Source organism: Cantharellus anzutake (assembly GCF_015039405.1).
Source record: "Cantharellus anzutake strain C23 chromosome Unknown EI90scaffold_7, whole genome shotgun sequence".
In the NCBI taxonomy this organism is placed as follows: Eukaryota; Fungi; Basidiomycota; class Agaricomycetes; order Cantharellales; family Hydnaceae; genus Cantharellus; species Cantharellus anzutake.
Window position 1 is genome coordinate 793,284 of NW_024066957.1, and position 20,927 is coordinate 814,210.

The 20,927-nt window shown below is 49.0% G+C and overlaps 9 protein-coding genes across 9 annotated transcripts; 7 read left to right on the forward strand and 2 right to left on the reverse strand.

Moving 5' to 3' along the window:
- Positions 1 to 91: 91 nt before the first annotated feature.
- EI90DRAFT_3039727 (uncharacterized protein) lies at positions 92 to 1,121 on the forward strand. The gene has a single exon (XM_039058963.1). The coding sequence runs from the start codon at positions 120 to 122 to the stop codon at positions 975 to 977; it is 858 nt and encodes a 285-aa protein (XP_038920802.1). The 5' UTR covers positions 92 to 119; the 3' UTR covers positions 978 to 1,121.
- EI90DRAFT_3039729 (ClpP/crotonase-like domain-containing protein) lies at positions 1,052 to 2,645 on the reverse strand. The gene is made up of 4 exons (XM_039058964.1): positions 2,259 to 2,645; positions 1,769 to 2,157; positions 1,626 to 1,706; positions 1,052 to 1,547 (listed from the first exon to the last, which is right to left on the reverse strand). Exons 1-4 carry the CDS (start codon positions 2,546 to 2,548, stop codon positions 1,372 to 1,374), a joined length of 936 nt encoding a protein of 311 aa, XP_038920803.1. The 5' UTR covers positions 2,549 to 2,645; the 3' UTR covers positions 1,052 to 1,371.
- Positions 2,407 to 3,875, reverse strand: EI90DRAFT_2990834 (20S proteasome subunit). Its single transcript, XM_039056106.1, has 6 exons — positions 3,810 to 3,875; positions 3,724 to 3,758; positions 3,545 to 3,668; positions 3,245 to 3,490; positions 3,073 to 3,185; positions 2,407 to 3,005 (listed from the first exon to the last, which is right to left on the reverse strand). The coding sequence occupies exons 1-6, from the start codon at positions 3,867 to 3,869 to the stop codon at positions 2,843 to 2,845; spliced, it is 741 nt and encodes a 246-aa protein (XP_038920804.1). The 5' UTR covers positions 3,870 to 3,875; the 3' UTR covers positions 2,407 to 2,842.
- A 56-nt stretch (positions 3,876 to 3,931) lies between these two features.
- Positions 3,932 to 7,055, forward strand: EI90DRAFT_2990837 (uncharacterized protein). Its single transcript, XM_039056107.1, has 7 exons — positions 3,932 to 4,293; positions 4,365 to 4,519; positions 4,574 to 4,699; positions 4,759 to 4,977; positions 5,034 to 5,631; positions 5,684 to 6,096; positions 6,153 to 7,055. The coding sequence occupies exons 1-7, from the start codon at positions 4,027 to 4,029 to the stop codon at positions 6,925 to 6,927; spliced, it is 2,553 nt and encodes an 850-aa protein (XP_038920805.1). The 5' UTR covers positions 3,932 to 4,026; the 3' UTR covers positions 6,928 to 7,055.
- Positions 6,954 to 7,255, forward strand: EI90DRAFT_3118004 (uncharacterized protein; the record flags this gene model as incomplete). Its single annotated transcript, XM_039063050.1, has 2 exons — positions 6,954 to 7,126; positions 7,180 to 7,255. 2 exons carry the CDS (start codon positions 6,954 to 6,956, stop codon positions 7,253 to 7,255), a joined length of 249 nt encoding a protein of 82 aa, XP_038920806.1.
- Positions 7,256 to 9,369: 2,114 nt separating this feature from the next.
- Positions 9,370 to 10,996, forward strand: EI90DRAFT_3144199 (uncharacterized protein; the record flags this gene model as incomplete). Its single annotated transcript, XM_039065115.1, has 8 exons — positions 9,370 to 9,396; positions 9,460 to 9,511; positions 9,567 to 9,684; positions 9,745 to 9,813; positions 9,870 to 10,250; positions 10,305 to 10,343; positions 10,427 to 10,820; positions 10,877 to 10,996. The coding sequence occupies 8 exons, from the start codon at positions 9,370 to 9,372 to the stop codon at positions 10,994 to 10,996; spliced, it is 1,200 nt and encodes a 399-aa protein (XP_038920807.1).
- Positions 10,997 to 11,170: 174 nt separating this feature from the next.
- Positions 11,171 to 12,540, forward strand: EI90DRAFT_3279431 (Metallo-dependent phosphatase-like protein; the record flags this gene model as incomplete). Its single annotated transcript, XM_039066668.1, has 8 exons — positions 11,171 to 11,190; positions 11,247 to 11,370; positions 11,432 to 11,522; positions 11,584 to 11,870; positions 11,925 to 12,000; positions 12,055 to 12,244; positions 12,296 to 12,374; positions 12,428 to 12,540. The coding sequence occupies 8 exons, from the start codon at positions 11,171 to 11,173 to the stop codon at positions 12,476 to 12,478; spliced, it is 918 nt and encodes a 305-aa protein (XP_038920808.1). The 3' UTR covers positions 12,479 to 12,540.
- A 1,001-nt stretch (positions 12,541 to 13,541) lies between these two features.
- EI90DRAFT_2908559 (uncharacterized protein) lies at positions 13,542 to 15,635 on the forward strand (the record flags this gene model as incomplete). Its single annotated transcript, XM_039054334.1, has 6 exons — positions 13,542 to 13,856; positions 13,912 to 14,256; positions 14,306 to 14,487; positions 14,664 to 14,817; positions 14,868 to 15,044; positions 15,099 to 15,635. 6 exons carry the CDS (start codon positions 13,542 to 13,544, stop codon positions 15,633 to 15,635), a joined length of 1,710 nt encoding a protein of 569 aa, XP_038920809.1.
- Positions 15,636 to 16,867: 1,232 nt separating this feature from the next.
- On the forward strand, positions 16,868 to 20,604 carry EI90DRAFT_3118008 (WD40-repeat-containing domain protein; the record flags this gene model as incomplete). The annotated part of the gene is made up of 10 exons (XM_039063051.1): positions 16,868 to 17,083; positions 17,141 to 17,209; positions 17,272 to 17,478; positions 17,515 to 17,583; positions 17,657 to 17,872; positions 17,941 to 18,125; positions 18,176 to 18,536; positions 18,590 to 19,524; positions 19,589 to 19,654; positions 19,710 to 20,604. 10 exons carry the CDS (start codon positions 16,868 to 16,870, stop codon positions 20,602 to 20,604), a joined length of 3,219 nt encoding a protein of 1,072 aa, XP_038920810.1.
- Between the last annotated feature and the right edge of the window lie 323 nt (positions 20,605 to 20,927).

Sequence of the window (20,927 nt, forward strand, 5' to 3'; positions counted from 1 at the left end):
GATTCCAATGCAATCCTCCCAAACCTCCGGTTTGGATCGAGTTTATCTGTGGTGGCAACGTTCAGATTGCCACTGAGGATACTGATGGAAACATCACTACTCTCGGTCCTGGAACAAGTATGACGAAGCTCGGCACCCTCCCCAGTGGTTGTTTCCCTGCTGTAACTGCGGTGTCGAACGATGGATCTTTCATCATACGCGTCCCACAAAATCTCGGCCTGGTTTGGTACGAGAACATGGCACTCTTACGTTTTTCAGGCGAGCCTTCCGTTCAACTCCTTGCATCTCCTTCCACCCCCTCCCCTGCTCAGTCTCCCCAATCTCACTCCGATCTATCTATCCCTCAACGCTACACAATTCGATTCTCTCCAGGGAGCCGGTATGTCGGCGCTTACGACACAAACCATGCGTTTGTCTGGTCAACCGGTTCACACAAGTGGATTGCTCAATATCGCGTGCAAATTTTCAGGACTTGGATTTTCAACACTGGTCTTGAACCCCCTTGCCTGCATGACATCCCTATGCCTGTATTTTGTAACCCCGCCCTGCCTTTGGTTCCAGAAGATGGTGCAACTCATCCACCAAGTACCGGGCCAGATTTAGGGCATGATGCGGATGAATCCTGGTTGAAGCACCCTTTCTACGACCTCTCACCAAGCGTAGGCGGTAGCAAATACTCCGTTATTGACATCTATTCCTCCGCAATGGGAAGGATCCCATTAACTGATACCTTCCAATGTATTTGGTTCAATGGGGAAGACGAACTTAGGATTCCATACGACTACGCCCCGACCGTACGGTCCAGAAATTCTTTCAGCGAGAAAGAAGCCTGGTACGGTGATCTGATGCTCAAGGATGATGGTAGGAGAGATTCAGACAGCATATATTTTCCTCGGGCGAGCAAGAATGGAACTCGATTTCTGCTCCAGGGCAAGCTGAAAGCCCCAGTGGTCGTCGATATTAGCCAAATCGTTTAGTGCATCCAGTACACGTCCAATCATTTTTCTAGTTCCTCCACCACTGTTTTCACTTTTCGATGCATTGGATCGGGACTTATTGTACGTTTAATATTGATGTCATTTACTAGCTTCTAGCATCCTGTTTGTGAAACGAACGGAACATCGATCAAAAAGCTCTAAGCGTTTTGGTGGGATGGAAATTCCGCGGTCTTTGTGGACAGGACTTCAGTACTAGAACATACTACACGGCGCGGCATATTCCCCTCTAATAAAAGATATAGAAATGTGTGTCAGGCAGCAGAAACGACAAAGTGAACTGCATGCTGCGTGCTGGGATCCTGCACATTCAGCCTTGGGTATTGAGGGGAGGACTCGGACATTAACAATGTGACCATTCGCCAAAGCCGTGTATTTACTCCCCTTTAAACACTGGCTTCCTCTTCTCTTTGAATGCCTCGAGCGCCTCATCTCGATCTTTGCTTCGTAACAATGGTGCATAACATGCTTGCTCAAAGTCCAGTCCGGTTTCCAAATCAACTTGGTCCGCACGAGAGATCGCCATTTTTGCTGCACGGAGGGCAAGGGGTGCTGGGTGCGAGGTTTGAGGTTTGAGGTAATTTAAAAGGGTGCTGGGAGATAGGAAGATGGCGAAGAGATAGGACATACCGGATGTTGAGATTTCTTGAGCTAGTTCCATCGCTCGATCGAAGGCCGTACTTGACGGATCAGCCACATAGTCGACCAGCCCTGCGGAGACACATGGTCCAGCCACCACTTGAATCTTGGATAGATGCACCAGAAATACATACCGAACGCAAGCGCAGCATTCGCGTCCATCATTCTCCCCGTGAATATCAACTCTTTCGCTTTCGTGATTCCCAGGAGTCGAGTGGCTCTCTGCGTACCTCCGGCACCGGGTATAATTCCAAGCTTCGTTTCCGTCAATCCAACTTTCTTCGCCTCGCTCCCCGCCACACGAAAATCACATGCAAGTGCAAGCTCCAGCCCACCACCAAGACAGGGTCCATCGATAGCTGCAATTGTTGGCATCCGGAAGTCCTGTAGGAGGGTGAGAGTGGAACGGAGAGTTTGGAGGAAGAGGGTAACAGCGGCCGGAGACATTGTGCGTCGCTCAATGAGATCCGCCCCAGCGCAGAAGGACCCACGCTCAGATGAGCGAATAATGAGGACGCGCAGACTTGTGGGAGGGATGTGTGTGAACGGGCGTAATGATCGAGCAACAGGTGCAGCATTGGATTAATTTGGAACAGGAACTTGCGAACGGATAAGCTTACTGACCCTCTAGCTTCACTCGCTTGCTCGATCGAAGCCTTCAACTCGCTCAAGAGTTTTACAGAAATTGCGTTCTTCTGTTTCGGTCGATCTAACGTTATAGCCGAAATGCCATCCGAAACTTGCTCCAGATAGGCATCTGGCTTGGCCGAACCTTCGCTAGGATCATCCTTTGTAGCCTGCATCGTTAACCACCGTGAGTTAATGAGAGACTTGAGGGAAGTAGGTAGAATGGGTCTGCAGAGATAGTTAGAGGTCATCGGTAGCAACAAACTACGATGGAACGCCGGCCCCATCTCCGCTTTCTTTGCAGTCTATCCAGCTATCGTCTTGTAAAAAATTATGGATCTCCAAAATGATTCAACTAGCACTCTAACTGAGTAAACATAATTACATAGCATGGAGAAGTGCACGTGCAGGGTTCCGCTCCAAGTGCAAGTGTGGAACCGGGATCTGGGACAAACGAGGCTTGCCATCGCCAATATCGACGGTTCTCAGTGTTCACACTGAACAACAAGCTCTGAAGAAAAATGGAATGATCATTATGAAACAGTCGCCTACTCGGCAGTCGGCATCAATGGATTCCAGTGTCAATCCTCCATGTCAGCATCCAAGGCATCCCGCCCTCTCTTATCCGCCTCTTCATACAGGTCTTTTGGTACAGGAAGGTGCAACCCATTTGTTTCAGGGCCGATCCAGGATAATTCCAGCTCGAATTCCTTGTCTTTATTATCATCGTGACAGAGATGAATACTAGGTGGAATCAGCGGATGAGGCTTTTCAGTTTCTCCGAGTGCTTGTACAAGGAAAAGGCCCTTACATTCGTGCGGCTTCAAAAACGGCTTCCCGGATTGTCATTTCTGATAATTTTAACTTTTCGAGCTCTGTCTTGGCCAATTGCCGCCCCTTCCCCACGGCCGCCCCATGATACCCCTATTTGATGCATGAATTATCGCAAAGGGTATACGACAGTTCTCCCGCCAAATACTTACATGATATATCCCGCTGGGTTCAACGACATACAATTGCGGACCCTCCTTATCGATTGCACCAAGCACAGCGCTTACGCCGAACGGTCTAACGGAAGAGTACAGAGTATAAGCTTGGACATACAGTCCTAGTCGTTCGGCGAGGGCTTTGAGAGTAGTGGGTGCACGATAGGTTTCTCGATAGTTCAATGCCTCATCAAATGCGCGTGAAGCGAGATGACGACCATCCGCTAATAATCCAGCTGTGGCCTTTAAAAGGGAGTAAGACAAACCATATGAAGTTTGAATAATAGGAAGACTGACCATGCCAATGTGTCGATCGACTGATTGGATGCGTCTATTTGAGCCTGGGACCAGCAGTTTCGAGTGTACGAGTTTCTCCAAAGCGAGTACAATGCCACCGTTCACTCTAAGACCAATTGCTGTCCTGGAATTCGCGTGAAGGGTTGGGCATTATTCATAGTGTATCCCTAGTCACGTACCCTGAGTTCTCTACTGCCTTGTTTGCATATTCTACCTTACGGGTAAGTCAGTAGAAGTCTTTGGTGTTGACCTCACAAGAACATACTTGGAATATCCTCCCATCTGGGGAATATGTGCTTGCAGAAAGATCGTAGCCACTGTTCATGTTCGAATAAGCCCAAGAACGCGTAACGCACCCGCGTGAGTTTGATTCAATCGGGGTTACCCGTTGACACTCCCATCACATGTGACGGGAAAGTTAATATTCTGTCTGCTGCCACCTTCAACTCTCCCTTTCAAATTGCTAGGACTAGGAGGGTGATATGCAAGGCCACGATGTCCAATCAGGATGGGCTTCCCGGTTCCCATTGCATCCAATCTTTAAGATTAGTGAGGAAACTCGAAATGACGGTCGTTTGGCGGTAGAGGACATTCGCCCGACAAACCAGGCGTCACTTCCGCGTCGAACCAGCAGAATGTGCTTCCGAGGCTCTGACATTATTCTAGCCGTTGGAAAGGAGCTGCGTATCGCGCCACTGATAGATTACAGAGGAAGTTCTAGCAGTTCCACAGCAGAACGGCCGTACAAGGTGCATATGACTCCGCCCCACATCTGTTGGACGAGAGAATAGCAGGCCTGACATTGTTCCTGTGGAACTAGACACTCCATACTCCAAACATTCAGTTTGATATTCAACAAATTGCTCTTTGCCCTGGTGGAAAAATGATTGCGGTCGCTGGTGCCCACCAAATCGCAGTCGTTGTGCTTCCGAGGCCATCATATTACAAACTCGTTAATAGTCGAGTGGATGCCAAGTAGGTGGAAAAATTCCTCCATATCCCCTCAGCACTTAGTGCGCATTTTAAAAGGTCAATTCAAATCGGACAGTTCCATCATGCTATCTCAGGCTCATCTCAAATCGCCAAAGTGGATTGGCACCCATGGCACGATGGGGGATCTTCCCTGCTCGTCCTAACGGCTGATGGGGTCTTGCGGTCAGCACAAGTTCTACTGCACATCCTTTCTCACGAAAATTGAAACACTTAGTCTCCAGTGAATACGACGTTTCGCGTGATGCAGAAGAGCCTCAGCAAACCTTATCTTTCGTTCCAGACCGTGTTGGGGGAAAGTTTTCTGTTGAGGATCCCGCCTCTCTTGAGGCAGTATCGTTCTGCATCGGGAAAGGGATGGCGGATTGGAGTCCTTTGACCGTATTTTCTCTGATGAGAAATGGCGACGTTTGGGCCGTGTCACCGTTCTTGCCTGCCACTGCGTGCGTTAGCCCTTTCCCTGCCTCAACCTTTCTACTGAGGGTGCCACTCGATGTAGCTCAGTTCCATCGTCGTACATCCCAGCTCTCGAATGTTTTGTTGCGGCGAAACGTGAGCTAATCGAAGCAAACACTTCAGCCTTCATGTCCGCATCCACTTCATCGCTCGATCCTGCCGCCTCCACCGCTGAATCGCTGGCTATTATCAACGATCATCAAACTAAGTTTGTCAATGCACTGAACAAACAATTGGCGATGACACGGTCCCGAAATCATCGATCATTGAGCTTTGATGTGATGGACCGCTCCGAGTCCCCTGGACCACCGAAGGCTCCAGCGCGTGTAACAATACGATTACCTGCTGCTCAGCGTCATCCACCTGCTCGACAAGGCCCGTTCCTTTTGCAGCCTTCCCCTCCAGAACTGGAGGGTTCGCTTAAGTACGATGATGAGTTTGAAAATGAAGCGACCGACATTGCTTACATTGGCCCTGGCCAGTCGTCCCTTGATGGCTTAACAGCAGATTTGAGTCTCGAGGAGAAGGAAGATACTGAGTCGTCAGAATCTTTAGGGGTCATTGCAATCACATGGAGGGATGGCAGGGTGGACTTATGTCTTGATGCGGAGAAGGTAGAAGCAAAGTGGGAATTTGTCTCGGTACGCGCGGCGTTGCTGATGCGTGAGCACTTCTGAGTTCTCATGTTTACAGGCTTTATCGAAAAGGCAATCACCTGGCCCCCAAGATTTACCCACCTTGACTGTGTTCGAATCTGTTGACCTTGGTATTCTAAAGACGTTAGAAGTTGATGACCCCGTGGCACCTACTTCAGCGTTAAAGTTGTCAAAAACACCACCCCAGACTATCTCGCTGATCCGTTCGAACCACCCATTGCTCTACGCCGATCCGCTGTATCCTGGGAAAGGACGTTTATTTGTTTCTCATTCCTTCGGTGTGCATCTTATTGACACCAGTGGTTGGATGAGCTCCATCTCTAAAGCTATCAAGGCGGACGACGAGCTGGAACATCAAGATGGACGTGATGATAGATTGATAGCGGCGGTAACTAATGCGCCAGAGAGCGAAGTGTCACATTTATTGAGTTCTTTCTCTATTGAGCAAAGGTTAGCATGGATCATCTTGAAATCCTGATGCGCCATTTACTGTACCTGCCATTTAGGAGTACTACGCCCATAGTATCTGTAGGCGTTTTGGACAACAGTGCTGTAAATTATTCACTTATAGCGCTCACTGCTCAATACCAAGCTGTGCCCATAGCGTTGACACTAAGGCCACTGGAGGAAGAATCCCAGGGCGTGTTGCTCTCACCAGTTACCCCATCGAAATCCGACCCCAAAATTCCCTTGTTTTCACCACCATCTGTCGTGTCAGCTTACATCTCACTATTAACAAAACAACCCTTCGTTGTACCCACATTCCGGTCTCGACGGGCTATGGTATCCATCACTCCGCCACGCGGGCCTACGTCTCCGACTCAAATCATTACACCAGAAACCCTTCGCATGCTAGGAAAACATGTGGAGGGTTTCCGTTCCGATATGCGGGATGTGACTTCCGCTGTGGGCGCACTACAGGATCGTATCGCTCTCCAAAAAAAGGAGATGGAACGACAGCTCAGCAAGCTCGTCGAGTTGGTTGGATTTATTGGCACCTTGAAACCCGCGGCTGGGCCCTCATCGCCTTTCGATGCTTCGAGTACCAGTGAAGATCGTGTGGAGAAAGTTGTTGCAACGCAGAGAAGTCTGTTGATTCGACTGGATAGGGTGTTACAACGCCTTATGGATTCATACTCTCCTAAGCTGAGCGAATTCGAAACAAAATGGTTTGCTGAGTTAGGAAGAATGGACCGAGAAATCAACGGCGGGAAGGGGGTGGATGATGATGTTGAAGGACGGTCGATGAAGAGCAGAGCGACACTGGCACGTAATTTTTGAAGCTTCGCGTGGCCTTCATTTTCTCAATGTTTTCTCGCTTGAAGTTATCACATCAGATTTCTATCCTCAAGCCACAGGTGGAAGAGTTGAACCGGAAAGAGGAGCGAAGGAAACGACTGGCGGCACAGAAGTCAAACGGCGTTCCTGCAGGTTTGGGGAGTGCTCAGTTGAGGAGTATCCAGCGTCGTCTTGCTCAAGAGTGAGTTCTCGCTTCATCGAGTTGTAGTTGCGTCTTAACGGACCTTGTTCTAGAACCTCAATGTTGGATGCGGCGAGGGCTCAGGCAGACTATTTAACAAAGAGACTTCAAATGCACGATGTTGTGTGAACCATGACTAGCTAATAATTGTACCTAGCTTCATGTCTATCTGCTGGTTCAACAAAAGCAGCGGTCAAGCTACGCACCATCTAGCAAGCCACTGCCTTGCAGATGTACCAGAATCAGCACAGAGGCTCCTAACTTATCTGTCTGAAGAGCTGTAGTTGTAGTTGCACTAAACTTATCCGATACGAGCGTTACTTCTGTTTGAGCTCGAGTCACTAGAGCTGATGGAACCACAGTATTTCTCCTCGATTATGATTCCCCTTTTTCTTCAGCCTTCGGGAAAATAGCAAGAACAACTCGTTACAGTCATGAACTATAGACCCCTACGCCGTCAGCAGGCACAGGCCACCTGAACACTCACTAATTGTTGTCTGATTGTCTGATTCTATGTTGGACCGACATTGACTTGACACTGTGTGGCAAAGTTCGGAACAGCATACTTTCGGGTGGACTGCCAAAGAACGAGGCAACGAGGCAAGCGGTAGGTGGTCCCTGAGTCTGCTTCTCCAATGACCATGAGTCGATAGTTTATCCATTGTATGAGGGCAGTAATTTCCGCTAAATAGTAAACGCACACGCCACCAATAATGGATTGTCCCTTCATCCATAGCTCGCCGCCTAAGACTACGGGGTAGAAAAACCATTCGATTCCTCTAGAACATAGACAGTGCGAACACTCAATGGTGGAAGCATCTCTGGGACAGACGCGTCGCAATCTACTTTTCAAGAGTCCTTTGACTCGCGCTGCATCCGTGGCGCGGCACAGCCCACACCAGACGAAAACACATTCCAAAGAAATTGTGTAGAGGATGTGCGATTTAAGTAGTAGAGTTCCACTTCAGTAGAGGCTGGGATCCTGCCTAGCAAAAGAAGAAAATAAAAAAAAAATGCGAATAATAGTGAAGGACATAAAGGACCCATCATAGATGACCACTTGACTTAGAACAAGTTCGCAACAGCAAGTCGTGCTGGGGTGCTGTCTGCATGTGTTTGTGTTACAGCCGTTTTCGGCTTAGTTGTCACGTGATTTGTTTTGATTCCGCCCTTGCTCGTTGCCCGAAAACATGGCTCAACAAAGAGTGCACCATATCTCAGCAACCACATAAGCTAGTCACTTGCGGTTTGCTGCAAAACGTTTGTACATTTATTACGCCCGGACCTTTTTTAGCGATAACGATAATTTTTATTTTTCATGATTTTAGGTTTCACCCCTTTTACACGATTTTCTCGACAACGGCTGGATAGAATGGGCTGTAAATTGGGCGGAGATAAGTCTAAATGTGTCCCTCGGGACCTTTTTTTTCTTTAGTAAATACGTTGCGTTTTGAGTTTTTTATCACTCAAACGTTTTCTTTGGTAATGGAAATCTGTTGTACATAGTTTTCTCAATAACCACGGCGTGGAATACAACGAAACTTACGCAGAAAGCACTTGAGAAATATATCTCGGGACCTTTTTGTTTTCAAGTTAATCGGTTGCATTTTCGTTTTTTTATCATTTACACATTCCCCGCGGTTATACATGCTCATGCCAGCGGAAAAAGCAACCGATTAACTTTAAAAAAGAGGGGTCCTGAGATATATAACTCAAGTGCGTTCGGCATAAGTTTCATTGTATTCCACACAGTGGTTAATGAGAAAACTATGTACAACAGATTTCCATTACCAAAGAAAACGTTTGAGTGATAAAAAACTCAAAACGCAACGCATTTACTAAAGAAAAAAAAGGTCCCGAGGGACACATTTATACTTATCTCCGCCCAATTTACAGCCCTTTTTATCCAGCCGTTGTCGAGAAAATCGTGTAAAAGGGGTAAAACCTAAAATCATGAAGAATAGAAATTATCGTTATCGCTAAAAAAGGGTCCGGGCATAATAAATGTACAAACGTTTTGCAGCAAACCGCAAGTGACTAGCTTATGTGGTTGCTGAGATATGGTGCACTCTTTGTTGAGCCATGTTTTCGGGCAACGGGCAAGGCGGAACCAAAACAAATCACGTGACAACTAAGCCGAAAACGGCTGTATGATTCAGTTCGACAGATCATGTGAAGGAGGAGATAGCCGCAACCCCAACTGAATTGGAAACCCTCTGCAACTTGTGAGCTGGGTGAGCGAGATGACAAAGAAGCGCAAAAATAAGCTTGTAAGCGAGGATATCTCATTCTTTTGATGGGTGCCGTGGACTTATCCTAGCCCACTGTACTAGGTGATACGACCATGGTGCTGGTATTGCGAACGAGAGTTCGAAGATGAGAAAGGCAAGGAACGTCTCTTTCGCTGTGAAAATTTCCTGACGTACCACGGTCGCCTCAGTATTAATGCAGCATCAGAAGGCGAAGCATTACAAGTGCAGGCACTGCCCTCGAAAGCTCAACACCGCTGGTGGACTTGCGGTTCACGTCCAACAGGTTCATAAGCTTGATCCGGAAAAGTTTGTTTCCAGGCGTTACTTCACAGGGGGATGTTTTGCGCACTGATGAATGCGTCTTAGGATTGAAAATGCTCTTCCCGGTCGAGATGGGGGAGAGGTTGAGATATTCGGTATGGAAGGTGTTCCAAAGTAAGAACCGTTGGACAGCGTTGAGTGATCATAATCGCTGACAACCACATACCTAGATCCGACGTCGAAGCCTGGAGAAGAAAGAAGGAGATAGAGGCCGGTGTTGCAATTGGATCTTCTGCACCTCATCCCAAGCACCCAAAACTCGACAGAAGGTCGATTCCTGACGAAGAACTCGCTGCGCAATTGGAGGCACATAAGGCACTCATGCGAGGATCAGTAGATGCGGCTCCTTCGGCGAGCGGTCCTACAAGCTCTGGCACTCCGATTGTGTATGCTGCGCCCCAAACTTACACTGCACTTCCGACGGCCGCCGTTCCAGCTCCTGGTGCACCTGCTCCGGCCCCGGCATCTGCTTCAGCCCCAGCCCCAGGGGCGCCTCCCTTCCCTGGGGTGCCACCCCTATTCGTGCCACCGCCGAATGCCCTCGCACCCGGGTATGTGGAATGCGCTTCCATACAGTTCATATATTGACAGAAACTATCGTTCAGTGCCGCACCCCCTCCAGGATTCCCACCATTTCCTCCTGGGTAAGTGTTGCACCATTACTTGTTTACTCAAACGATAATTTAAATCTCCCCCAGCGTGCCTCCGCCCCCAGGTTTTGTATCAGGAATGCCGCTACCGCCGGGCTTCCCGCCTTTCCCTCCGGGTGGCCCTCTTCCCCCGGGTCTCCTCCCGCCCCCTTTGCTCCCAGTAATCCGCCTGGACCGGGCGCGGCCCCGCTCTTCGTTCCTGGCGTTTCAGCACCACCACCAAGTCTTGCTCTCCAAAATTCATCGTCACCTGCTCCCGCCCCTGGCCAGCCTCCGGCTCCAGTGCTGGCTCCCCCTCTTCCAGCCTTTACCCCGGCCGCGTCTGTAACTGCTACTGCGAATGTTCCTCCAGTTCTCGAACAGTCATCCCCGAAGGCTGTTGTGAAATTGACTCAGCCACAGATTAAGATCTCATATCCCCCAATGAAAGAAGGCTCGTCTCTCGTTTGGGATGATGCTAACTATTCACCCGTAAGTCTTCAGGCTTTTCTAGCCTTCTGTTTCTGAGATGCTGAAATACGTGTCAGATGGAACGCCGCTCACAGAACCCAAAGTACGGATTCGAGCAGACAAGGCTGCCAGAAGAAGCGCCGTTGGATGGGGGGATTCGAGGAACGAAACGTGCGAGAGCTGAAGATTTCCTGTAGTTTTTCCTATGTATGCGTACTTTGTTGCATTGGCATAATTAAACAGCGTTACTGCACAACCTCGATTGAGTATGGGAAAGTTGGACTTTTGGTGATTCTTGTTGTCTACTCACGTTATTTGTTTACACCGGGGCCGCACCGCGCCCATTTGCACCGAACACGAACTCGCTCGTCATGCCCAGCGACCTCGACAAGTAAGGGGTTATTGCCTCTTTTGTCATCATATAATAGAATACATGTTGTGTGATAGGCAGATCGAGCAACTAAAACGCTGCGAACCCATATCCGAAAGTCAGGTTAAAGAGTTGTGCATAAAAGCGCGAGAAATACTGGTGGAGGAAGGGAACGTACAATATGTAGATTCGCCTGTCACGGTAAGCCTCTCTGGGAGGGACCTGGTGCGAGAGCCTGAGCATTTATAGTGTTTGTTTCGAGATATGCGGTGACATCCACGGACAGTTTTTCGACTTGCTGGAGCTGTTCAAAGTTGGGCGATTTTGCCCAGAGACAAATTATCTCTTCATGGGTTCGCTGCATCCATTCATATGCTCCACCCGTTCTGACTCTCCGTGCACTTCACTATGTAGGAGACTTCGTAGATCGAGGATTTTACAGCGTAGAGACATTCCTCCTTCTTTTGGCATTCAAAGTCCGTTATCCGGACCGCATAACCCTGATTAGAGGAAACCATGAGTCCCGACAAATTACTCAAGTGTACGGGTTTTATGATGAGTGCCAACGGAAGTATGGCTCAGCGAATGTGTGGCGGTACTGTTGCGAAGTTTTTGATTATCTGGCGCTGGCTGCAGTTGTGGATGGAAGAGTACTGTGCGTTCACGGAGGGCTAAGCCCAAATGTGGAAACAATAGACCAGGTATACTACCAGGAACTTCTCTCTTCGTGGCGCGTATTCATTCCGGTTTGTCAGATACGTGCTATTGACCGTAAACAAGAGGTTCCTCACGATGGAGCCATGTGCGACTTACTGTGGTCAGATCCCGATGGTGAGTCTTTAACCTGACTACCCTACAGCTCACTCCACTGCATTTCTATCTCAGACATTAACGGATGGGGGCTGTCACCGCGCGGTGCTGGCTATCTGTTTGGTGGCGACATAGTAAGGACTTTTGCTCACACCAACAACATCGATCTCATCGCGCGAGCCCACCAACTGGCTATGGAGGGGTATAAATTAATGTTCGACCGGATGATCGTTACCGTATGGAGTGCACCAAACTATTGTTATAGGTGAGGGATGTGTTTCAATGTGTCACCTAGCAGGCCTCAAAAACATGCTAGATGTGGGAACGTCGCATCGATACTGGAGCTTGATGAACGGTTGCAGCAGGAATACAAAGTCTTTCAGCATGCCCCAACGGTACGTAGTTAAACATGCATTCTCATTAGCAGAGGCTAATGGAATATTATTAGGATACTAAATCGATTCCTGCGAAGCGACCGCCACCTCAATACTTCCTCTAATTTATTTGGTTTATTCTTTGGGTGCGCAGCAGACTTCATCCGTTCACAGGCTCGGTTCCGCGAAACAATTATCGTCACGGCGTTGGGGCAGGACCATTAGATGTGTATCCGTGAATGTATCGAATTTCCAGTGTAAACTATGCATATCGATATGACCTACATCCCCGAGAGTGTAGCATGCGATCACCGGTCGCGTGGGGGGAAAACCAAGTCACTAGTGATGATGATGATGTTCTTTGCATGCTGCTCCATGTTACGTGACACCTTTAGTGACACTGTGAAGGTGTTGAGGACACAGAGCAAGTCATCCAAGGCCAGAGATATTGTTGGTGGTTGCTGTCGCGGTCAGTGATTTAAGGCTGGGATCCTGCCTAGGTCAGTGACTAGATGGAGCCAAAAACCTAGAGGTAAGCAAGTGCTTACGTAACAGAGTCGCCTATATATATTCCCGCCACTCCCTACGTTTTCCCCCCCAACTCAATTGTCCTATGCACAGGGTCCATTCTCTGCCCCTATTCCGCTCGCTGCACGCTGCAGTGTAAATTACATGGTTCTGAAATCAGAGTACGCGGTGGGTTTACAGAGCGAGAGCAAATCTCGGCCTTCATCTCAGCCAATAGCAAGGTTGAGAGTGAAGATGCATGCGGGATCTGCCGCTTCAGGCGGCGTTCCCCAGTTATAAACTCAAGAGTGGCGATCCTGGCCTCCCTTATCCGTGGTCCAGTGATCTCTTTCACGATCATCTGAGTTCGTCTATCGGCCTTTGCCGATTCAAGATCCCTCAAACTGGACCAAGAAAGCTCGATTTACACGGATAAGGGGTGTAAATACAAGATCGCTATTCTACTAGCTATAGGCGACTCTGTTACGTAAGCGCTCGCTTACACAGCCATCATTGGAATTCCTCAATTAGGGGCTCGTATCTGGGACTTTGCCGCAAGCGCTAAGATTGTGCTGTGCTGCCACTACATTTTGCAACATGGCAACTTCGTATCCGGCACCAGAGGGTATTCCTGCGCCTCCTTACACGCATGAACCAGTTTATGCGCCTTTCAGTGGCTTGATGATCGAAGAAGCCCCTCCTCCACCATACCCAACGTCACTCCCTGACAAGTTCCCCATTGGAAAGCAATACACGTCGCCTCTTGTCAACGTAGCAGATCTTCAGGACCATCTCCGTCTCCTTGGTGCCTTCGACTTGCTCCAGAACTTGGTTAGGAGCGCGAATCCCAGTGATTCAGACGATGCTTGGATCGTTTATCTAGCTAGGGCAGTATACCGCTTCGAGAAGTGGATTTTGGCGAACCCGAGTGATAGATCTGGACCTGAGACTCTGCCCCCTCTTGACGTGCTCATGGTTTGGCACTCGTACTGTTTGGTGAGGACGGCCGAACTACGGTTAGTTATATTCAAATGGTACTCACTCTTTATAGAATCCTCGAAATTATTATGAGGATGGCGTACGGTCGATCCCTGCGATACGTCACACTCCAAAATTCCCCCTAGCTCAGGCAGCGAATGCAATCGATGCTGAGACACTGCTTCCTCTTCCTGTTCTTCCCTCTTCAGCGCGTTCAGAATCTTGGACCCAGCTGACCAACATGCCATTTGACCTAGTACATACTACTGGCATTGATGAAGTCGTCGCTATCCCGTGTCCTGCGTGCCCAACAGCCAATCTTATGAGTGTACCTTGGGTCACCAAAGATAAATCTGGTTACGCCCAAGCTGATTTCCGTGCCTTGTGCCCTCATTGCCGTATTGCATTCAATCGAGAGGTGCGCTGGTTCTTGGCTGCATATTTTCCCTGAATTTCCCTTTCTTTAGTCTATGTGTGTGCGCAAGTTCTGCAATGACGTCGTAAAAGTGAGGGACGACCCGGACCACCAGTTTCTTGCGTACACTATTCTATTTGTTTGTCCTTCCACGAGACTAAATGACGTTCTATTCTTCAGGGGAACACTCCTCAGCCCTATCACGGGGGCTATATCCGCCGCGGACTCCAAACGGTTCAATTCTAGGCTGATTCTAGTTCGTTCCAGTACAACGATGTAATTCCCATTCTATTACTCATGACGAACCGGCTTCCAGGTTTTTACCCTCGTCGAAGAGTTCAAAGTACCAGCTAACGAATTAGCGAAAGCTTTAGGCTTCAAGATGTCTGAAGTCGTGATTAACGTTAAAGCGTCGTTCCAAGGCAGATCGGCTCAAAGGTAATATGGCTGACAGGTTCCACCAGCGAATGTACGCTGAGACATGTCGGGACACCTTGTAGGATGATGAGGGTTCTTTCTTGCTATGAGAACCCGACACCTTTCTCGATCGAACTTTCCGGCGCCGTATGCCCCCACTCTCACCGCATTTATTGTTGTTCCAATGATCATTTTAGGTCATTCGCCAGGGCGCGTTTGTCAAGAAAATGGTGGACCTTGAATGGACAAGACCTGGACATTTCGATGTTGGACACCAGCACCGAGCCGTTCATGTCCTCGTGCGAAGCATTGCGCGTTACCACGCATTTGTTGATCTCCTGTCGAGCGCTCTCATGTTCTTCGTCCCTACAATAGTGCGTCCATTTGTTTTGTTCGTGGTGTAGATTGTAACTGAAAAGCCTCTTCAGGACATTGACCTTACTTGGCACACTCATCAACTCGATTGTAGAAAATATCGTTCTGATACCTTGGCGTTGCTTGGTCGAACGCCCGATCATGATGATAAGGTAGAGGAAGGCGCACTCAGTAGTGCATATGACATTACGGCACGCGCATGGGGAGCACGATTCGGCGTCCCGTACTCTGTTTGTGGCTGTACTCCTCTCACTTCTACCAATCGGTTGATGAACAAAGTGTCTCGCATACTCGGAGGAAAGAAATCTCAGGACAAGCCTATTCAAAATACCCGACCTGATCTTGTGTCGACGCTCGACGACGACGCGGATGCTACTCATCCTTCGGAGCATAATTCCGTTGTCATTCCGAATCACGATGCGCACCGTGCGGAAAGGGCCAGGAAACTCGGGAAACGAATCAAGGAGCTCGAGAAGGACAAGGAGAAAGGGAGATTAACCGAATGGGAGAAATTGAGGCTCGAGAGGATGCAGAGGGAAGGACATGACAGGGCGTTCATCTACGGTGCTGTTCCCTATTGGGGACTGTAAGTGTCTGTTGCTGTGTCTTAATGCTTTGCTATCATCCTGCTCATGCTTTCGGACCGATGCAAGTGCTCCGTATTTGGGAGGTGCATATATTTTTGCTGGCTGCGCCGTTGGAACTGTGGTATATACTGGTAGCCTGTTTGAACCCATCATCTGATACTAATAAGTGTTTTAGGGGGGCTCTTGTACGGCTGGAGGATGCGGCACCTCCAGCGCAGCGTGTGGAAATGGAGGCGGCTGTGGAGGCGGCTGTGGAGGTGGCTGTGGAGGTGGTGGATGCGGAGGTGGCGGGGTAAGTGGTTCAACTTACTCTTGCATTTGAGGCGGGATGTTAATGTTTCTCTCCTTTAGTGCGGTGGAGGATCTTGACACTTGCTCACGGGGCGAGACTCATTTCTTGGATGAAGGATGCTATTCTCTTTGTTGTACTCTTTTTATTTGAACTGCTCTAACGAATTTGCGATGTGTTGTTTCAGTGTTGTATCGGATCTTATATCCATTAGGAACAATTGCAAAAGTACAGTGTCTGAGGTGGGCTGGGTGGAAGTGAGATGATCATAAGTAGAGTCTGAGCACCAGGCCATAGGAATCCTTGATTCAAGTAGCCAAGCAATTTCCTTCAGCAAATTTCATAATTCTCATAATGACCCTGCTTCCGGGAATTTCTGCTTATTAAATAAAGAAAATTAGTTACCATCACAAAACGGGGGAAACCTCTCCTATTTTACTTTCGTTCAAGCACAACAGCAGAACTTTTGGAAAGTTCTTCTAATCTGTCGACCCACGCATGAGGAAGAAACAGTTATACAGAATGAGATAGATTGCATGCGGCTCTTTGTGCTCGCTCACATCGCAATTTCCCCGCACAAAGGATGCGCGCTAAGCGGTGTTTCTGCATTAGAGTGAAAGAGGGCATCGCTTCGCAGGGAAACGGTCGGTTGCATCGGGAGAACGCCATGATGTGATATCAAATGTCATCCCACAGGGTTTCTGTGGAAGCACGGAGTGCCTCGATGGGCTGTTCTGCGTTCTGGTGTGGAGCCATTCTGCTCCCAAATAGACGTGAATGAACTCATTGTCTTCCTGGCTAACCAGAGCTGAAAATATCCAAGCGGACAATATCTGCTGGCAGCTGAAATTGTTTCGAGAATCGGACGATTGAATACACCCCTATAACGGTAGGTGACTAGGCAGGTCGCCGGCCACTAGAGGGACGAGATCACACGGTAGTTGGTATGGGCGCTTATTGGACTAGCACACCAACACTTTATCTCATCCACAATGTCGGCGCCAAATATCCCCAGAGTGGTGATATCTACACATCACTCCCCCTAGATGAGCTGGCAGAGGCTGATCCATGCAACCTTACTGGCCAGATCACTATAGATCTCAGTCGCAGAACGGGATGGGGTAGATTTGGCGATGTGTATAAGGGTGAATATGAAGGCTCGGTAAGTTCGATTCTATCCAAAATGAACTTCGAGACGACCTCATACTCTATTCCCTAGAACGTGTGCGTCAAAGTTCTCAGAGAGGTATCTGTCGCCGACGCAGATCGGCTGAAGAAGTTTTTTCGAGTCCGTATCGCCTTTCCTTCACGATCGCATTGCCCGGGTCTGAAATTCAGTGATACCCAAAGCGACTCAAGCGAGAAATAAAGGTGTGGCACAAGATGGGCGATGACAATGTGATTGCATTTCTGGGCTGGACGTTACAGCCTGTGGATGGCAGCCTGCGTGTGAGCTTGGTCTCACAGTGGGCTGATGGCGGCAACGTCACCGAGTTCCTGCGCCAAAACCCTGATGCAGACCGTCTTGGTATTGTTGAGTTAAACGTGCAACTTGAGGTGTCGAGCGAAATTATTGATCGGTTTGTCATTTAGGTCAGGGGTGTGTGTCGAGGGTTGGCATATCTTCACTCGTGTGGTGTGGTTCACGGTGACATCAAGCCAGTTCGTTCTCTCGTCCTGTACTTTCGGAGCCACAATGTCTGATCGATACGAAATTGCTGGGTAATCCTGACAGGAAAACGTAGTGGTTTTGAGCAGCACACAAACAGGCCCCAAGCCCAAGCTATGCGACTTTAGACTCTCGTCCGTCGTCGACGATTTCACCACACATGCGAAAGCACCCAGCACGATGGGAACCATCCGTTATACGTCTCCTGAGTTAATGGACGGAACCGTGACTGGGAGGGACGAAAATAGCGATGTCTGGGCGTTTGGCTGTACAGCCGCACAGGTGAGATTCACGCCGGGCCGAAAGGAATTGAGCAGCACTAATATAGGCTGACGTGACATGCGACTTAGATCCTTACCAGTCAAGTCCCGTATGCCTGGGTATCGCATCAACTCCAGCTTTCCTCTGCCATCTGCCAAGGCCCTCCCTATGATGTATCAAACAACACCGAATTCTTTGCGAACTGTATTGCTGCATGCTTTGAATCCCGTCGTGAGCTACGACCCAGCGTCGCCAAACTTATCCAATGGCTCGAGTTAGTATTTCCTGCTTTCGAATTTAGGCACAATCATCTAAAATATACAGACTTGAGCCTGGTTCTTTGACTTCAGTGTCCTTGATCAATTCGCTACCACGTGTCATCGTTATGCTGCATATGCTTTCGCTTCTCCAGAGGCTGGATGATCTGCCTTACTTGTGGAGATATCAAAGGAATCGCGACATCGCGGGGCTCGACGCAGAGTTCCGAAAAGCGATCCCCGTTCCGGTTCAAACCGAATGTTGTGAATGGTATAGGATTATCTTCAGGTGTTCTGCTGGAGATATAAACGCCTTGGACGCCTTCAAGATGGTTGTTCCTTTATTGCTCCACTGGATTTGTGCTATGTCTATCATGGGAAAGCTCGAAGAAGCCCTCGTAGGATTATATGAGATGAAAAATTATATAGTGGGTTCACAACTTCGCATCTGCAGCTCGGTGTGTTTACCTTCGATTAAAAGGGGGACCGTACTTTTGGAACGCTCCTATGCGAACTTCATCGGATGATCCTCCAATCTCGAGCTGCAATTAGAGCATGTTCTCTCTCAATCCTCGGTGGTTTGCACCCCTTCGTACCTTGGCGCAGTGCCTTGCGATCGTATTTCCCTCAAATGTTTTCTAAGGGCCTCCTTGCATTGATTGCCCCGGGCTTCACCCGACCCGACGCGGAATGGCCCCCCCTTATCACAACGCTGGAGCAACCTATATCATGGAGGATCTCCATCGCATTCTCACCCGATAACCGCTATTTAGCCACCTCCGATAACAAATTGGTGCGGATATGGGATATGGCGACTGGGATGACTTCCCGTCTTCTCGATGGTCATACCTCGCTAGTGACGTCTGTTGTGTTTTCTTTCGACGGCAGCTATATTGCCTCCGCATCGATCGACAAGTCAGTTCGGATTTGGAATATGGTAACGGGAATAGCTGCCCTCACCCTCAACGGTCATACCGATACAGTGACATCTGTTGCATTCTCACCCGATGGCCGGTGGCTAGCATCCGCCTCACGGGACAAATCAATACGGATATGGGATGTATCTTCCGGGGTATCTCTTTTCACTCTCAACGATCATACCGATTGCGTGGAGTCCGTTGCATTTTCGCCCAGCGGTCAATATCTTGGTTCCGCTTCTTTCGATGGTTCCGTGCGGATATGGGAATTGTCTACGATGGCCTCTGTAGTCCTCAATGGTCATTCAGATAAGGTGCTGTGTATTGCATTCTCTAACGATGGCCAGTTTATCGCCTCTGGGTCAGTGGACAAGTCAATACGGATATGGGAGGTGGCAACAGCGACGATACTCCACATACTCACTGGACATATTTCCAGAGTAGAATGTATCGCATTCTCCCCCGATGACCTTTACCTGGCTTCGGTTTCGCGAGACATGTCAGTACGCATCTGGGGTTCGCTCGGGGAAATAGCCTCCCTTGTTCTAATCCAACACACCCAGTGGGTTACATCCGTCGCTTTTTCGTCTGATGGCCGCTACATGGCCGCTGCGTCGTCATTTCCATCAGTATGGATATGGCACGTAATAGGAGGGATGTCTTCTTTTCTCACGATGGCCACAGAGCCTACGTGAAATCTATCGCATTTTCACCCATCGACCATTACATAGCCTCTGCTTCCTATGACAAGTCGGTGCGAGTCTGGGACACTGCCAAGGAGATGACTCCCACGATTTTCAATGGCCATAGGAAAGCGGTGACATGCGTAGCATTCTCTCCCAATGGCTGTTATTTAGCCTCTGCGTCGAATGACATGTCGGTGCGAGTTTGGAACGTGGCTCAGGCTGGTGAACTACCTTCGAGCCCACTTGTTCTCAGTGGCCACACAGACTCCGTGAAATCTGTCGCCTTTGCACCCAATGGCCATTACCTAGCTTCTGCCTCAGCCGACAAATCATTGCGGATATGGGATGTCGCCACAGGGAAGACTGTACATCATCTTGACGGCCATACCAAGATGGTCACCTCGGTCGCATTCTCCCCTAATAGCAATATCCTGGCATCCGCATCAGAGGACAACTCAGTGCGGATCTGGGACGTTGTTTCTGGAACAGTCTCGCCTCCCCTCGAGGACCACGAGGCATGTGTGAATTGTGTGACGTTTTCGCCGGACGGGAATTACCTTGCCTCTGCTTCGGATGATAAATCTGTGCGGGTTTGGGACACGAATACAGGGACGGTTTTGTTCATTCTCAGCGCTCTTACTGAATGCATGAAATCGGTTACATTCTCTCCTGATAGCCGATACTTACTGTCTACCGCCTCCCATCACCACTCAGCACAGTGCATTTGGGATCTGCTCGCGCAAAAGCGTGTTATAAGCAATTTCCACTTGAACGTTTCGAAACCGATGTCGAATGTTAAGCAAACTCCGCCAATGCTTATCACCTCCCCTTCCCCTCGGCCTCCCTGGGTCATATTGGAGGGTAATAGTCTGTGTGTAAAGGTTGGGACGTAAAGATTCATTTCTGTTGGCTCCCAGATCATTTCAGGAGTAGAACCCCAGTCGTTCAAAATGGGAGCACTGTGTGTGTGGGAGGTGCTGGGGGCGAGGTAGTCTTCGCGGACTTCTCCGATTTCAATTTCCCCGAGGTATAGCCCAAGCCTTTCGCCCACCTCAGCGTCTCCTTACTGCATCTTCAATGGAACATGAGACGCTGTCAGTGCCGCAGCGTCCTTCGTTTGAACGCATACGTATCCCAAATATCTATCAAAAATTCTACCCCTGTATTGATATTACATAATTGATGAACTTGGCGTCCAGTTGTTTCTCACGGTGCT

Excerpts from the sequence above, each read along its gene's own strand:
- EI90DRAFT_3039727 (XM_039058963.1), top strand. The coding sequence starts at position 120 with ATGACGAAGCTCGGCACCCTCCCCAGTGGTTGTTTCCCTGCTGTAACT.
- EI90DRAFT_3039729 (XM_039058964.1), bottom strand. The coding sequence starts at position 2,548 with ATGGGGCCGGCGTTCCATCGTAGTTTGTTGCTACCGATGACCTCTAAC. Across the intron at positions 1,707-1,768 it reads GAATGCTGCGCTTGCGTTCG|GGCTGGTCGACTATGTGGCT; the intron begins GTATGTATTTCT and ends GTGTCTCCGCAG. Across the intron at positions 1,548-1,625 it reads TCAAGAAATCTCAACATCCG|CACCCCTTGCCCTCCGTGCA; the intron begins GTATGTCCTATC and ends CCTCGCACCCAG.
- EI90DRAFT_2990837 (XM_039056107.1), top strand. The coding sequence starts at position 4,027 with ATGCAAGGCCACGATGTCCAATCAGGATGGGCTTCCCGGTTCCCATTG. Across the intron at positions 4,520-4,573 it reads AATAGTCGAGTGGATGCCAA|GTCAATTCAAATCGGACAGT; the intron begins GTAGGTGGAAAA and ends GCATTTTAAAAG. Across the intron at positions 4,978-5,033 it reads CCGTTCTTGCCTGCCACTGC|CTCAGTTCCATCGTCGTACA; the intron begins GTGCGTTAGCCC and ends CACTCGATGTAG.
- EI90DRAFT_2990834 (XM_039056106.1), bottom strand. The coding sequence starts at position 3,869 with ATGAACAGTGGCTACGATCTTTCTGCAAGCACATATTCCCCAGATGGG. Across the intron at positions 3,759-3,809 it reads CAGATGGGAGGATATTCCAA|GTAGAATATGCAAACAAGGC; the intron begins GTATGTTCTTGT and ends CTTACCCGTAAG. Across the intron at positions 3,669-3,723 it reads AAGGCAGTAGAGAACTCAGG|GACAGCAATTGGTCTTAGAG; the intron begins GTACGTGACTAG and ends CGCGAATTCCAG.